We start from the raw sequence: 16,554 nt of genomic DNA on the forward strand, positions 1-16,554 counted from the left end.
CGGCCAGTTACGGATTCGCTCGGCTACTCAACTAACCTACAATCAACTACAGGCACAGCGCGTGGTTCACGTTTCCATTATGTGGCTGAAATACTGATTTTTTCCCCCTGCCTTTTTTATTTTATTTTGCGGTTTTAGATTAGTCCAGAATGTTAGAGCACGTTATTGACAATGGCTAACACATTTAGAAGCAAAATAATGAAACTAAAATATTGTTAATTATATCACGTTACACAAATGTTTCTTTTAATTTGCGCGTATGCATGTCTCAAAAAGTTTTATTCAGCCAAAGCAGTATTCAGTTATTTACACTGTATAGTTCATTGGCCTGTACTCTGAACCATGAGCAGGACTATAACATGGATTTGTGTGTTAGCGCCATCTACCGTTCTTCTGGCTGCTTCGCATCCGCAAGCGAGAAACACCATTTCCCATTAGATTTATTGTAATTGGTGAAGTAATGTAATGTGAGACAGAGGGTGCTATATGAATCTAGTCACACATCTCTGCACAACGTGTGTGTGTGTGTGTGTGTGTGTGTGTGTGTGTGAGCGAGAGCTCAAGTAACTAAACAAATTGTGGACATGAGACAAAAATGTTTTAAGATTTGTTTTACTATACAAAATAATTTGTGGCAAACTCTTACTCATAAAAATAGGTATGACACATCATAGCATATATATGACCAAGTCCTGAATGAAAAAATAGTTGATCAATTTATTGCAATTGAATTTCTTAATTCCTTCATTGGGTTTCTGATTTGAGCTGGTTTTCCAATGCAGAAATAAAAGGGCAGCAATGGGACTCTGCTATCTTGACATCATGTCCAAAAATTCCTTTTAAACACAAATGTCACGTCAATATGTCTATAAAATGTAACAGTTTCACCGATTGACAGATTGTACACAAAATGCTTCTGAAATATTGCAATGGTTCAAAGACAAACTGTTATCATATTTATACCAATTTTTAATAAACAGCTATAAAACTGTTAAATCTTCCATCAGGTTAAAAATATTGCCGGTCCCTAGTTAACTGTCCAATAGAAAATTGGGACCATAAATAAAATACAATAAAAGTAAACTGGGGCAGATCCAAGCACAGTGAAGAGTTACAGGGAAAAGAAACATCACTTTGCTTATATATCACTTTATGTGACAAACAAGCAGTGTACAAAATTTGAGAGTGGTTCCCCCATTTTTTGGAACCATTTCTTGGGTTTCCAGTGTTCAAAAAGCACATTTATAGCTACATTTAACTTCAGAAGTTGGGGAAAACTGTTTGCTAAACCAACGGTCCTTGTGGAAAAGCACTGACAATTGCAATACTCCATACAGAGCAGGCACGTTTTGTCCTATAAAGCATTAAGTGGTAAGGCAGTAGGGGTTTCAGTGGTTCTTGCGTTCCCCGTCCGGAGAGACTTCGTCAGTATCTTAAGCAATTTTTTCCCCAATGTTCCATTTCACTCCTTGCTGATAAACAGCACTGAGCAATGAGGCATCACCAAAGCTCACACTTATGTTTCGGGTTCATGGGAGCGTCTGCTTTGCAGCCAAAGTGCTTTGAGAATTCATGTGAGTTGGAGATGGTGCCAATGACTCTAAACCTTGACGGACTGTGAGGATCTGTGATGACGCCCTCATGTGAACTTTCAGGTGTCCTGACAGAGCACCATACCTGCAGAAACAATAAAGGATAAAGAGACACAAAATGACACAAAATCCCAGAAGTCCCTGTTCATGTCAAAAATGTGTTTTTTCTTCTTGTTCCTTGACTGTGATGTTTGAGCTTCACTGTGCTGAGTTTAACACTACAAGGCTTTATTCACATTCATCTGCTGAAGGGGTAAAGTTTCTCTGTGTTCACCGTACACCTGAGTTTAACATGTGAATGTACGAGCAAGATTCAGTAAACTCACAACTAGTTTGGAGCCAATCACAGTACAGTATGCAACTTAAACAAGTGTAATGTGGAAACTTGAAGCCTCCAGTACACATACACTGAGAATGGATTTTCAATAAAGCAGGAGACATCTTGTGTCCAGCAGTTAAACATTTGGAAATGAACAACATTTGCATATTTATAGATTTAATTTTTAGATTATTAACAAGGTTTTTTAACATATGTCTTAAAATGTGTCTGGATGGAGGCTTTAAGAAATACAAAAAACAGCAATACTATTTGTATGCAGACAGTATGATCAAGTCAGAAGAAGGAATAAGAGTAATATACAAACCTGAGCAAATCCTACAAAAAACAGCTGATGGTTCGTCATTCCAAGGGCAGGTAGAGTGGCCTCCTCGCCGTTCTTTTTGATCCAGTCCACGTAAGCCTTCGAACCAACAAGCGTTCACATTACACACATGCAGCCACTGTTTTCCTTATGTAAAAGTGTATAGTGACATAGACCAAGGGAAATAGATGATCCACTTTAGATCCACCTCTGGTTAACACCCACCACACAATGCAGGCTGCTTTTACTTCCATATGATTTGCTTATCTGCTTCATAGCTTTATGACCTTTCATTACATGGAAAGAATGTGTGCATGCGAAGAAGTAACCAGAGGCTGACAAGGCCACTCATAAGCACCTGTTGCATTTCCAGGCTTCACTGTAAACCAGACAAGCTGCTTTTTCCAATACAGATTAATGGATGTGACCCACAACAGCCTCAACGAATAAACTAATGCAGAGGATTAATGTCAGATCTATGAGACAGTTTTCTGACCTCGTAAACATGCAATCTGACAATGTTGCCGTAGGAAACATAACAGCGGTGGTCTGAACTTTCCATAATAATCTAAATGCTCTCTCTACATCAGTGACAGAAAGCCATTTTCCCTCATGTTTTAACCACATACAGAAAATATTCAGGGTTACTTATGCTTCCTATCTGACATCAGACCTTATATGCGGCCTTGAGTCCGCCGTTGTCAGCGATGTTCTCTCCCAGGGTGTGTCTTCCGTTCAGAGGCTCCTTGTTGACGCTGTAGTTTCCGTACTGCTCCACCATGCACTGGGTCTGCTTCTTGAAGGCCTCCACAGAAGAGTTCTTCCACCAGGGTCGAAGGTTTCCATCCTTGTCGTATTCCCTCCCTTTCGATAAAAGTGTGAAATATTCCTGTATCCACTGCCACATCATGCTTCAAGACATTTGTAATCAAATCATTTAGTATCAGAAGGATGGCGTTATTTGTCACCCTCTGAAATGTAAACTGTTTAAAATGGAAAACCTTTTACCAACCTTGGTCATCAAAAGCATGAGTCAGCTCATGTCCCATGACTACTCCAATTCCGCCAAAGTTAAGAGCTCTGAAAAACATACAAAATCATTCATTTTGAAAATGTCAGTGCAGCACATTTTTATAACCCCGATAACAACTTTTCAACATTTGTGTGTATGGCCCACAAGTTGGTTAAAGCCATGGTCCACATTTTGAGAAAAGCTGTCTTGCCAAAAGTTAGATGAGAAGATAGAAAGTCTGCTTATCTACAGCACACCTAAGGACTCTCGTGTACATAAAAACAAACAAAGCCACTGAATTACCCGCTGGATAGTTGTGTTTTTTTGTTTTGTTTAGTTTTTTTCTACCAGTACTGTTTTATACTCTAAGGTTTTAATACCATCTTTATTCCAGGCTGTTTTTATGGTTTTGTGAACTCAATTTTCACAATTTTCTACTCTGGTGCACAATGAACATATTTACTAATCTATTCTAATACAATCCATCCAACTCGATTTAGTAAACCTGAACTTCAATGCAGAAGACCTACTTAGGCCAGTAGCGACTGTAGAACGGAGCCTGAAGAATTCCTGCCGGCAAAACCATCTCATTCTTGGTCGGGTTGTAATATGCATTCACGGTTGGAGGGGTCATGCTCCACCTGAAAAAACAAGGAACACAGAGCCACCGTGTGAGGCTGACATCAAGGTCACAACAAAATAAAGAATATCGAGTATGTCCGCTCCGCTGTGCCAGTGTGACTGCAGATCAGTTTGGAAGGCATGGGAACCCTGATCTGCCCCCTCCCCCAGTTTGCCTAATTAGAGACAAAGATCAGTTCAGCGGAGAGAGGTTGGTTGCCTGGGAACATTTGTGGATGGCAGCAGTATTCTGCTGAGTTAGTATAGTGGGAATGTGTCCCCGTCGGAGCGTGCAACCTCCTCTCTGGCAAGCGGGGCGGTGGGGATTGAGGGTTACGGGGCGCAACTCACTGGTTTCTGTTGGGAGTTTTCCTCAGCTGGTCCGCAGTCACTCTGGCTGAGAAGCTGTAGTACTGCATGACATTTTGGAAGTAAAGCTCTGACACCACCTCGAACTAAAAGAGAGAGGAATCAGAAGTGGTAGAAAAGCGTTTTAGTGAGGCAAAATGAGACGTGATGTGAAACATGAAAGCTGCAGAATGGTTAGGACATATAACACAGTTCCACATTTACCTACATCATTGAACACTTTGTCCAGCTTTGTGGCGTTCATGATGAACTCTGGATATCCGACCATGTTGTATATTGCATCTGCCTGTGACAAACACGATAAGAAAAAGAAACTGTAAAAGATACATTTTCACACCAGGTGGCAGTGCTGTATTTCTCAGTCATTTCAGCACACAAAACAGCTCAACAGAACTCATTTGCAGATGTTAATGTTGATGAAACACACAACGTCATTCTCCCACCTTTTCTTTTGCTGCTTTTTTTGTCTCCGAGTCCATCCAGCTCACATACTTCAGGCTGTCCTCGAACGCCCATTTAATTTCTGCAACCATATCTTCAGCCTGAAGCACAGAAAAGAGAGCAGAAGGTCAGAAGCGCATCATCTCACACAGTAGGAGCAGCTATTGTGAGGGAAGGACATGGAAGCGCTCACAATGGCCTTGCTGTCCTCGGCAAAGGTGGCTTTGACAAACATGGCTCCGAGAGCAAAGCCCAGGGCGCTGTCTGTGTCGCTGACGCAAAGCTTCCAGCGAGGAGTGCAGCTCTGCAACATCAAATGAACACATCAAGGCATGTTTGGGAAAAAAAGCATCCTCACATTCTCTTGCACTGTTTTTTGTCTCATTCAACTCATTTCGTCTGCTTCAATTAGTCACTTCCTACATTTCCCAGAACGAACATTACTAACCCCACAGAACATGGGTGGACTTGTACCATTCAGCCGCGGGCTACGTGTGAGAGAACTGCATTGATAGTGCACGAGTCGTGATGTGAAAGCAAGATAGTGAGACTGTTTCTGCTAAGACAAGTCTACTGACAGACCGCTATTTCCCCTGCAAAGCCCTGTGATAGCTCGGTGACCCAGCCCGGATAGGTGTCAACCCCCCATGACTCTGAACAGGATAAGCATGTATATCAACTTGATGGATGGCCTCTATGTGAAGTGGTTGTATTCCTGCCTTAATTTGCCATTAAGATATACATCAATAAAAAACAATATGAGCATAGTTGGATTGTTTTATGACAAGTTTTTGGGATATATACAATACATAAAACTATAAATGCCACTGTTAAAAACGTTAAAACTGTTAAAAAAAAAAAGTCTTTAATATCTATTTTTCTTTCTTAATAGACTTAAATCCGCGTAGAAGATTCCTCTAACGAATAGAAAATGAGAGAAAATGGTCATGATCTTCTAGTGACCTCTGAGCTCAGCGCTTTTGAGGCAAAGCTGAGCCGTTATCTCTCGGTGGGCTGAGAGACACAGTGTCCTCTCTAAAGGACAGCGTGGTGGAGGTTTTTTTTAGACAAAATGGCAACAACAGGACACCCCACATGGAGATCCCCAGCCCTTTTACACTGAAGACTGAAGCAATGCGAGTGAGTGATTTCAGTGGGGAAATTATTTGTAAGGGGCAGTTTCACTTAGTGCTGAACTGCTCTCTGACATTGCTTTGAGTGTCACCTACCCAATAAGTTTGTTATATGTTGTGCTATTTTTTAAACCTACAAAAACTTTGAAACATATTCCAGTTGTGCATGAAACTTTGATTAAGCTAAACAGAAGGGTTTCCTCCGGTGACTGCAAACTTGCTTATTTGTGAGCAATTTTTATGATCAAAAATGATTTTGTGGCCATAATTTTTCAAATTGTGCTGGAAAATTAGCATTTGGTTCCTCATTGTTTTACTTACATTTACAAGTTATAAACACACAATACACAAATGCGCATAATATCTATTTTCAACAATCGTGTCTCTATCTATCTTAAACTAGTGATTTTAAATATTGACTTTAAAATCTCACACTCAACCGGCTAATTAATTGACTGCAGTTAAAAAAACAAAACAAAACAGAAAACAGTCCCTATATGACAAAGTTATTATCAGGTGAAAGGAAGGACAAGGACAAATGGAGCTGCATGTATACGTAGATAAAGAGGAAGCAAAGGCAGGGAGGAAATGAACAACCGCAAGTTGTAAACCTGTGCACATCAGCACAGATGAAAAAAGTGTGGGAAATAAACTGTGCCTTCACAGCTATATTGTAAGAGTTCATCAGAAAGTACTTACAGCTTACTGGTACTTACGTACTGATACTGGTATAACTTTTCACCCTGAGCTGCCTAGATAGCAAAGCCTAAGTGTGTGTTTGTAGAGGCAATTAGACCTAGTTATGTTGGGAGTCTTTGTTTTAGAATTATGACAGCCAAGCAGCTCCCACGAATTACGCAAGTGTTGTTTTTCTCTTGGTTTTCACTGTAACAAGGATGGGAAACGCCTGAGGGACAGAAGCAACTCAGAAACTGCTCATTTTGCATGGTTAAGGTCCTTCTCTCTGTGCACACAATAAAAGCAACCTGCATTCACAGACGTAAGTCAAAAGAGGCACAGCTGCACTCTCACATAAAGCAGACAGACAAAGAGGCACACGTAGGAGGTTTTGGGTTTGTTATTACAGCTTGACCCAAGTTGGAAACAAGGCAGGGAACAGGATCTTGCCCCGATAAGGGCAGGGGTCACCAGAGCCTTCACAGTCAAACAGTTACTCACTGAGAAAGAAGTACACCTTACTGCCAATTGAATGTACACTTAACTATGTGCCTAATTAAAGGCCCACTTCACCCAATTTACAAAAAACATGTATCCATAGTGTGGTGGTACTGAGCCATGCAGATTATTTTGGTTTGATTAACTGTGTTATATTGTATTTCTACCAAAGAAATCGTTGCAATGAAAACGGTTCACAGTGAAGTTTGTGGATTATCCAGAATAACCAGGTCTCTGTTCCTGGAAAGTTCTCAAGGTCAATCTCAAAACCTGACAACGAGAAGGCCAAAACTATCATTGTTTTGTAATTTGGGTGAACTGTCTCTTTAGTCTCACCATTAACCTAATTAACTGTTTACATGTACATCCAAGTAAATACTACTACATGCAGTTCATGTATTACAACTTGTCAGTAATAAGACTTCTCCTATACCCAATGTAATATTTTTGAATCAAGACTGAAACATAATGATGCAGTCTCAAGAGGGTTTTCTTAGTTTTATTTTTGGGTTGAAGCGAGCGAGGACAGGATCTGTAGAGTAGAATCACAGCTGTGCACGAGTGTCTGCATTTCAGATGTGGAAACCAATTTATTTCGACAATTTATTGGTTTATTTCAGTTTCAGTTTTAGATGTAATTATTTGTTTGGACACAGCTGCATGTACTGATGTTTCCCTTCATTCTACCATACTGCTGACCCAGCGATTCGGTCACTTTGTGCTGGTTTGTCATGCACATGTGCAAACATAAACAGGTTTCTCCAGCAGAAATGCGGCTGCGTTAAGCAGATTTCTCTTTGAAAGCTCTTACCCCAACTAAGGAAACCAGGCTTCTAAATTACATGAAGTTTAAGAAATCAGGTTGAAAGCCAACATAATAATTTACAGTTCTTGTAAAGTTTGTTAAAGTTAAAAAGCAGTAAGACAATGAGAAAACAGCAATTTAGATACTTGTATTAGGTTCATGCTACAAATACATAATCTGGATGAGAATGTGTGGGCAAGTAAAACTGGTGCAGTTTGTTGCTGTTACTTTTCACTTTTCATCTGCTTAATCCCACCACTGTGTAGATTTAAACACGCTCTATGTCATATTGGATTATAGTGACTGTAAAAAGCCTGAATTTCATCTCTCACCTTCTTGGTTCCGTACATAACCTCGAGGAAACGCTGTTCGGCATCCTGGAACCGTTGGTCCAAAATGGACACCATCTTCCTCACCACCTTCATTATCATGTAGTTGTTGAGTAGGCTGAAAGGGAAATATCAAGTTCATTGTTTTGCTGCCCTCTTCAATACTGCTTGAATGCTTACTATTGGAGGATTTATGCATGTATATATTATGTTAACAGTGTAAATACTTTATTATTCATTTTACTGCATAGACTAAGAATCTGTATTTGACACGAACATGTCTGACCTTTTATTTGTTGTAGTTATGAGGTCAGAAACTTTCTGGAGGTATTCTTTGGCATAAACAACCACCGGCTCTGACTCGTTGAGCGGCACGGGAGCAAACACTTCTTTGAGGTATGGCATCCACTTCACTGCAGGAACCAGAGTCTGCAAAGACACACACACACACACACACATAAGACAACAACACTAGACATGTTGTTGTTTTGTTTCTTCAAGATTTATATTTATATTTACGTTTTCACACAATATCGCAGGAGCAGTCAACACAGTATCTTAAGTGTTGTATACTGTTGTTGTTGTTGTTTTGTTTGGTGGATCAAAGCAGGAGACACTTACCGTCAGATCCTTGGCCTCCATCTTATGGTAGATGAGCTCCTCATCTCTTCTCTCCTCCTGAGGGACTGTGATGTTGGCCAAGGTGGTTTCAAAGTCCACAATCTCCTCCATCAGCGCCCGAGACGTCTCCTCGGAGCCACCCAGGAGAACCCCTAACTCCATCAGGAAGTTGAGGTATGCTGTCAGATACTGCAAAGTCCAAAAAGGCAGCACAGTGAGGTGGAGGTGGGGGTGGTTGGGGTGACAAGGGGTGTGTGTGTCTCTGGTAAAATTCAATTAGGAAAGTAATCCTAAACTATGCAAATACAAGCTACTACGCAGAGTATTTCCCCTGAAGCAGAAATATTTCTCCTTTAATATTTCTTGACTTTCTCTGCAAATATCTGCAATGAGCCTTTGGATATTTTCATAACTGAACTCCAAGTAATTTATTTGTTCTCTTTGCAGAAAGATCCGGATCTTTGTTTGATGATCTGACTTGAGCTTTAATATCTTTTACCTTTACCATCAAACTTACACACTTAACCACAGTGAAACCAGTGTAATGCTGTAAACGGTACCTTTTCATTTGCTGTTTTGTTGAGGTAGTAATCTCGTGAAGGTAGTCCCAGGCTGGACTGATCCACCTAGAGTCAAGAGAAACATCCTAAGACTTAGAGCTCACCCTCCATTTCAACACTCACAAACAACCTTTTGTTTTCATTCCTGTGTTGCCAGCATGCAGGCTAAAAGCAGAAGCTCGCCAAAGATCCGATCAGTACCATTTGTTAGGGTGACGTGACACCCTACAAAGGAGTGAGCTCTCTTGTCAAAGTGTCAGTGTGAAATCAAGACCACTGTGATAATGAGCGGATTGTCCCCAGAACACCAGCAGAGTTAAAAAATCTGTCCCCTTCGGCACGCCTGTAAAAGCTGCTTGAGTTGGAAGGAATTTGATGTAAGAATTTAAACGTGAATGTCAGTTTATTGGGATGAGATCCAAGGTTTCAGTGAAGAAGCACTTTCTGAGATGTAAATACACGAGTTTAGATAAATACATGTAATCGTTCAAACAGATGAAGCCTACAAAAGCTACAAATCTCTGGCCCTCTCACCTGGATGATGTTACTGTTGGAGTTTTTGGAGTCGGTGCTGACAAACACGGTGAAGAAAGGCGAGGTGTGATAGTTGGCTGACACCATACGCAAAACTTCCTGGAAGTTGTCCTTGTCCCAGGGCTCGGTCAGAGCCCACCCTCCCATCTGTAACAGGCAGTGTTTAGGCAGACACTCAGAGACTGCTGGATGCAAGGAAATTGGTTCTTTCGATAAAAATGAAGAAGGATTGAAATGATGAATGTGTTTGATGTTTGAGGAAATAAGTATACCTGGCTGATTAGCTCCTGCAGTGGCTTTGCTCCTAATTCCTCAATCTTGGCCTCATTCATGCAGGCCTGATAGTATCGCTGGGCCTTTTCCTCAGCCTTACTCAGATCCTTCATCGTAGTGTTTTCTGCCCAATGACGATATAAGATAAGTTACATGAATACAAAAACAAGCTGGTTTCCCCAGTGCTGAAAAATGAGCTGGAAACAGACACATTGTCTGGGGTAAAGGCAGCGGAGGACACCAGATTGCACTCAAAGGACCCTTACCTAATAAATGCTTCATTACAAGCATGTTATGCTCCCAGAGGTTGCTGAAAGGTCCCCAGCGGGACTTGCCCTCAGGGAGGGGGTTGTTCTTCACCCAGCCCCCACAGGCAAAGTTGTAGAAGTCATGGCATGGGTCTACGGATCTGTCCAGGGCTCCCATGACCGCACTGGCCACAGTAATGCATGGCTCTGTTAGGCACAAGCCCGGGTGAGCTGCAGGAGAAAATATTTTTTATAAAAGTTTAATTTATAGATGGTCCACTTTTAAACCCTCTGCTTTATCCGCCCTCTAATGTGGGAAACACTTTCTCCAGGTTAAAAAAAAAACATTTTTGAGGATCACAGTGGGTAATCTGAAAATATTTCATGGTGGGACATCCAAATATGCATGCGGGTCTTCAGACCATCTGGAAAATATTATTTCATGAGAGGGAACAGCCAAGATATACAACCTGACAGGAATTTTTCTCCTTGTAAAAACCCTGGATAAACAATTAGCTGGAATGTGACGGTCGACGATGACTGTCACATGTTAACTATGCCAACTGATTATGTAATTGTATGATTAATTAAGTAGACCAGACAGATAGATGGAGCTTCAGGATCCTGGATGACATCATCTAGATGTTTTAAGACTTGAACTGGCTAGTAAATAAATGTCATTACTCCTTCGTCTGTGCCAGTAGCTAGACTTCCAAAACTACTTTTTCATGAGAATGGGTATTTTGTATCTTGTGTTTTCTATAATATTGTCAAGCTGAAGCCATTAGAGGGGCAGCACGGAGGCTTTTGGCCACTCTGTGTTAAAGTCCAAACACAAAGGCTGTTTAACAGGAAGGGCTCTGGAAGACTAAATAAAGTGTAAGTGCTACTCATTGCAGGGCACAACTCCAGGGGACAACTCACCTCTAATACTCCACTTACAGTAAAGACTTTCACCATCTGTCCATATAAGGTATAAAACAGAGACGGAGCCAAAGTTACGAGCAGTGATGAGGTTAGTACCCCAAGGAGAATTCATCCCTGTTCCTTTTATTATTTCAAAGTGTGATCTGACATGTGGTTCTGAATGGGAGGAAGTGGCATTAAGTTTCCCATGGTAAATTTGAGGAAACCCACGCGATGAGACGCCGCCTGGATGTGATGGTAAATCCACAAGCCCCTTTTTCCATAATGAACAACCTCAAGGGAGAGATTAAGAGTTGTTTTTAGGCAGCTTAGCTGAAGGTGTGGCTTTGGTTTAAAAATATTGAACCACATTTACTGTATTAAACAGACAAAGAGATACATGCACGCTCAGTGTAGAAAGGTTACACTTAACAGCCTCTGGGTCTTTACAGATCTATTTCATTCAAGACGACTGTGGACTGAATTCTAGTTTTTTTATACCTTTATTTTGCATTCAGTAGCTTTATAGACAAAACCTAGCTTTACAAAGGTACATTTAAAATACACTTATTTGCTGAGAGTTAGATGAGAAGATTGATACCGCTCTCATGTCTGTACGGTAATGGTGAAGCTGGGGCTAGCAGCTGGTTAGCTTAGCACAAAGACTGTAAACAGGGGGAAACAGCTAGCCTGGCTCAGTCCAAGGGTAACAAAAAACGCCTAACCCGCCTATTTCTTGGTCTAGAAATATTCAGGCACATAAACTCCCCCGTAAAACAGCACAAATTAGATATAACGTGTTGGTAGGTGGATTTTGTCACCTTTGTTTTCCATGTTTTCAGTATTTATTCCAAGCTAAGCTAACCAGCTACCGGCCGTAGCTCCATATTTAATGGACAGACAAGAGAGTGATATCCATCTTCTTATCCAACTCTCAAAAAAGCAAATAGGCATATTTCCCTAAATGTCGAACTGTTCTTTAAAACCTTTCTCCTTTTTATGTGTTTTTATTTTAAATACTCTTTTAAAGACTCTTCTTTTTGGAAATGTTGCTTTGTTTCTGATTTGACATTATATAAAAAAAACAACTTCAAAATAAAAAAGACAAAACAAAGTGAGTTGTCATCTTTAGTCCACAGGTCCGACTACACCACAGAGACCGCAGGTGTTTCTTTTCAGCGCATTTCACCGTAGCATTGAGTTTAAATAGAACTTTGAACTCACTCTGTTTGTAGAAGACCCCAGTTGTGATGACAGATATGAACAAGCCCACAGACACAACACACAGTAAAAACAGCAGCCTCCTCTCTCGGTGTGTCCTGTCTGGCCAACATGTGGGACCACGGCTCTGCAGAAGGGTCACCTGAACGCGCACACACACACACACACACACACACACACACACACACACACACGAAAAAACCATTGAGGGCTTCATTTAATCCACTAAGTCAAACATGATACCTTTGAAGAGGTTTAAAATGGTTAAAAGGCATAGAATTACTTTAAAATCAGCTTTAAAACACAAACACACACACTCATGTTACTTTGTTGAACTAATACAGTGTGGAAAATGTTGTCTACAGTCAAACAACTTCTCAGGGATTTGATGACAGGTTTGGTTTTGAAGCACAATGGCTTCTCTATTACGGCGCTTTCAACCCTCCTACACAGAAAAGGTTAAGCATTCATCTATTGTTCCCTCACTTCTAGTTTAACATGCACTCATAAAGGACATTTTCCTTTTGCCCCAGATTGGAAAAAAGACACAATAATCCTGTTGAACCATATCTGCTGCTTTGGCGGTTCATCTGTAAATGTTAAGGAAGTCAACCAAGGAAAACAGACAGACAAGAGACCAGTTTACAGATATTTTGCTTCTAAATGCTAGAAAGCTTCTTAGAAAAACAACATGAGAGAATTTATAAGACCGAAGACAGTGCATTCTTTGTGGTGAGTAACTGAACATTTTTTTAAATCAATGATTGATCCAGTGGACCTTAAACCATTACGCCCTGCTCCTGCTCTTTTTCTACTGAATGCTGCTTTAAGGGCATTTATTTCCTCTAGGAATGATTCCAGGGGCAACTCACAAATCTTTCGCAGGGCACATTTAGCACTCTGGCCAGTCGTTCAGTATCCCCGCTGTAAATAAACGCCAGATCTTGGACCTCACATACATCCTGTGGAAGTCAATTACCCCTGAAGTGTATATATAAGGATCCGATTTACTGGTATTAGCTTAGATGAGAGTTCAACAGCCAAACTTAATGTGACCAAATCAAATGCCAAAGCCACAGCGGCTTCTTAATCCCAGGAGCTCAGCACGTTGGGTTGGTTTGGACCTAAACTGTGTTTTTGAGTGTAATTGAGAGAATCCCACTGCCAAGCCTGTGCACTTTCCATCTGCAGTTTATCAATCTCTCGAAACCACATTTTATTACCCCGAAAACTGCTGCAAAATGATGATGACAGAATTACGTCAAAGTCTTGAATTCAAGCCCTCCGTTCGAGCTCTTCAGGTATTCTTTAGGTCAAATAAAGTATGTGAGGAATGGCAGCACTGAAGGATCTCAGCTCCGCTTAAAACACGAATGAAGATTTTTAAAAAGTGCCCAGAGCAAACCATTTTGCACGGCTACTTTTTAAAAAGTAACAGGTTTGGTAACAGAGGAGGCTGTGAAACAATTTGTCAATCATAAGTTACTTTGACGATATGCTAAGTGACCACGACATACAAAGGCCCATGCCTAAAATAGGCTGCACATATGCATTGTGAAAAAGACCTACTCTGCACAACAGCAGGATATTTAATATGCGTGCAGACATATACAGTACGCTGTTTAACATGAGGATTCAGGCAAAATTCTCTGCAATCTTACATTTATCAGCCAACATTTCAGACAATATCCTAAATATATATAATATATAAACACAGCTGTTACAAAGGATTTAATTAGTGTGTGGTGTGTGTGTGTGTGTGTGTGTGTGACAGCTTTGTGTAACTAAATTGTCTTGTTGTTATATTTTGTACATGTAATTTGTTAGGTCTCTTGTGTAAAAGAGTTTCTGAATAAATAAAGCTTAAATGACAAAGATTATTACGGTCTTATAGTAAGACAACTCCTAACTTCAACAGTTACACATGTTGGACAGCCATTGCTTTGTTATTAGAAACGTTTTTAAATTGTGCGTCTCCGCCGACAAAATGGCATGCAGATCTGCTGAAACGAGAGTTGGGCCCGCTGTTACAGATTCGGCAGACAAATCACAGAATGAGGCTAATTTTAGGGTCCATAAACTGTACATCAACCAGACACTGACGTCCTAGATGGGTGATAAAAAAAAAAACACCAATATAAGTATAACGATGGGTCAGTAACAACAATGTACACGGTTCAAACTAAAATAACTAACCTACATTAATCTAACAATGCGGTTCTATGCCATATAAAAGTCTCATACATTTGTTATCCCAGCTAGCATGATTTAATTACTGTATGTATGTTTGCAATAAAGCAAATATACTACAGTCACTGAGCTTCTTCCCATATTTCAAGCCTCACAGCGCAGCATGAAGCATCTGTTTAGCAGGTTGGCTTCTGCATCATGTTATGGAGACTTTATGAAATTCAGGCCTCCAAAGAAATGTGTTGTGTTTTAACAAGAAAAGACGAGAGACTTAGTATCATATCACAAGCATCAGTGAGCAGCTCACACATCGCAAGTTATGGACACTTGATCAGACATTACAAGTAGTATCTACAATGCTTCAACAAACACCATTATCAGATTGGGCCAACGCATGTTGAACTGATTCCTCATGGGTTGAGATTTATGACTCCATGTCCCAGTTAAAACAGCTGCCGTGATAACACAGAATTAGTGGATGCTCACCTGCAATCAAAGTTTACAATATTTTCCATAAGGTGTGAAACCCTAACAGGCCTATACATATCTTCTATGGACTGTGTAATATTAGTGTGCTGGCAGTAACCCATTTGTTTATTTTTAGCACGGGGTGTTTGCATGTTTACCTGCATGGGTGATGATGGGTAGATGTCGTCACTGGTGGAGTCCACCAGGTCCTCCTCATCCAGTGTGGCTCTCTTGTACGTTGACATCTGAAAAGTCAAATGCAGAAAAGACTCTCTCAGTGCTTCCATGTTCCTTCCAGCCCCTCTCCTCTCCCACTCTTGTGTGTGTGACGTCTATTCCTCAGCAGTCTCTGAGGGTTTCCCTCTAGAATCCATCAGGAGGAATCTGGTTTGTCTGGTTGGAGCTCTTGCACTCAAAACACTTTCAAAGAGTGAGTCAGTCCTCTCCTTTCATAAGCACTATTCTGCTCCCTTCAACCCCAACAACGTCTCTCAAAGCCCCCATGGCGTCTGGCAGACACCCTAAGGGCAAACGTCACAACACCAACAAAAAACCTCCTCTTGAAAGTCCTTGTAAGATCTCCTTGTGGGTCCTCTCTTCCTCTTTAACAGTTGTGTGCCTCTTCCTGGGCAGACTTTTTTCTGGACTTCCTCCTCAGCCCAGTCTATGCAAACACGGCACGAGAGAAGACGGAACTAGTGTAAAACAGGAAGGAGCACTGACTTGGGCGACTTACGGGACTGAGTCTGTGGAAGTGATTGTGTGTGTGTGTGTGTGTGTGTGTGTGTGTGTGTGCATTCCCCAGTGTGGCTTCACTTAGATTTGGGGAGGGAACCTCACAGTTGTAGTTCACACCCAGTGCCTTTTCTATAGAACATGAGGCACTCGGGGGAGGGGCCCGGACAAAATATCCTCCTCCCACCACATGCTTGTAGTTGCTGCCCGTGGTGACCGTTACCTGATAGGCATCAGAGTTCCTCTCCAATTTAACCCCTCACCCACAGGCCCACTAGCGCATGATACAAACACTGCATTTTAAATAGTTTAGTCTTCAGTCAGGTATTTCAAACCTGTGTGACAAAAAAAAGGTTTAAAAAGAAAGCAACTGCTAACATATCGTACGTTAGCTGTACTAAATATGACATCCACACAGGACTGCATCTTTATTTTTCTTTATTATTTATGATGAAAATGTCAAATATCAATCTAAAACATTCTGTTCTTGTAGCATGATATCACAAATTCAGATAGAGTAGAATTGAATTGAATCAGTGAAAAACTGAGAGAGTTATTCATGTTTTCTGATGCTGTTGAAGGTTTGTACACAACGCAGGTAAAATACACCTATATTTTGATTGTATGATCAGCTGATGAATACAAATTTCTTCATTCACAACCTTCAATAGTAGATAAC

At 40.8% G+C, this 16,554-nt stretch overlaps 1 protein-coding gene across 4 annotated transcripts; it reads right to left on the minus strand.

Annotated features, from left to right (window-relative positions):
• Positions 1–596: 596 nt before the first annotated feature.
• ece1 (endothelin converting enzyme 1) lies at positions 597–15,670 on the minus strand. Of its 4 annotated transcripts, XM_070902113.1 has the most exons (19): positions 15,299–15,667; positions 12,486–12,624; positions 11,280–11,315; positions 10,374–10,586; positions 10,107–10,231; positions 9,835–9,981; positions 9,301–9,366; positions 8,741–8,929; positions 8,406–8,548; positions 8,123–8,237; positions 4,870–4,980; positions 4,679–4,777; positions 4,444–4,521; positions 4,218–4,321; positions 3,776–3,886; positions 3,246–3,313; positions 2,907–3,097; positions 2,237–2,332; positions 597–1,677 (listed from the first exon to the last, which is right to left on the minus strand). In XM_070902113.1, exons 1-19 carry the CDS (start codon positions 15,425–15,427, stop codon positions 1,501–1,503), a joined length of 2,337 nt encoding a protein of 778 aa, XP_070758214.1. In that variant the 5' UTR covers positions 15,428–15,667; the 3' UTR covers positions 597–1,500. The 4 variants fall into 4 exon arrangements, with proteins under 4 accessions (XP_070758214.1, XP_070758215.1, XP_070758213.1 ...); XM_070902114.1 differs by lacking the exon at positions 11,280–11,315 and having other exon boundaries at positions 12,486–12,609; positions 15,278–15,668; XM_070902112.1 differs by lacking the exon at positions 11,280–11,315 and having other exon boundaries at positions 15,299–15,666.
• Positions 15,671–16,554: the final 884 nt, after the last annotated feature.

Source organism: Enoplosus armatus, chromosome 3 (genome assembly GCF_043641665.1).
Source record: "Enoplosus armatus isolate fEnoArm2 chromosome 3, fEnoArm2.hap1, whole genome shotgun sequence".
In the NCBI taxonomy this organism is placed as follows: domain Eukaryota; kingdom Metazoa; phylum Chordata; class Actinopteri; order Centrarchiformes; family Enoplosidae; genus Enoplosus; species Enoplosus armatus.

Excerpts from the sequence above, each read along its gene's own strand:
- ece1 (XM_070902113.1), bottom strand. The coding sequence starts at position 15,427 with ATGGAAGCACTGAGAGAGTCTTTTCTGCATTTGACTTTTCAGATGTCA. Across the intron at positions 10,232-10,373 it reads TGTAATGAAGCATTTATTAG|AAAACACTACGATGAAGGAT; the intron begins GTAAGGGTCCTT and ends GTCATTGGGCAG. Across the intron at positions 4,522-4,678 it reads AAAAAGCAGCAAAAGAAAAG|GCAGATGCAATATACAACAT; the intron begins GTGGGAGAATGA and ends TGTTTGTCACAG.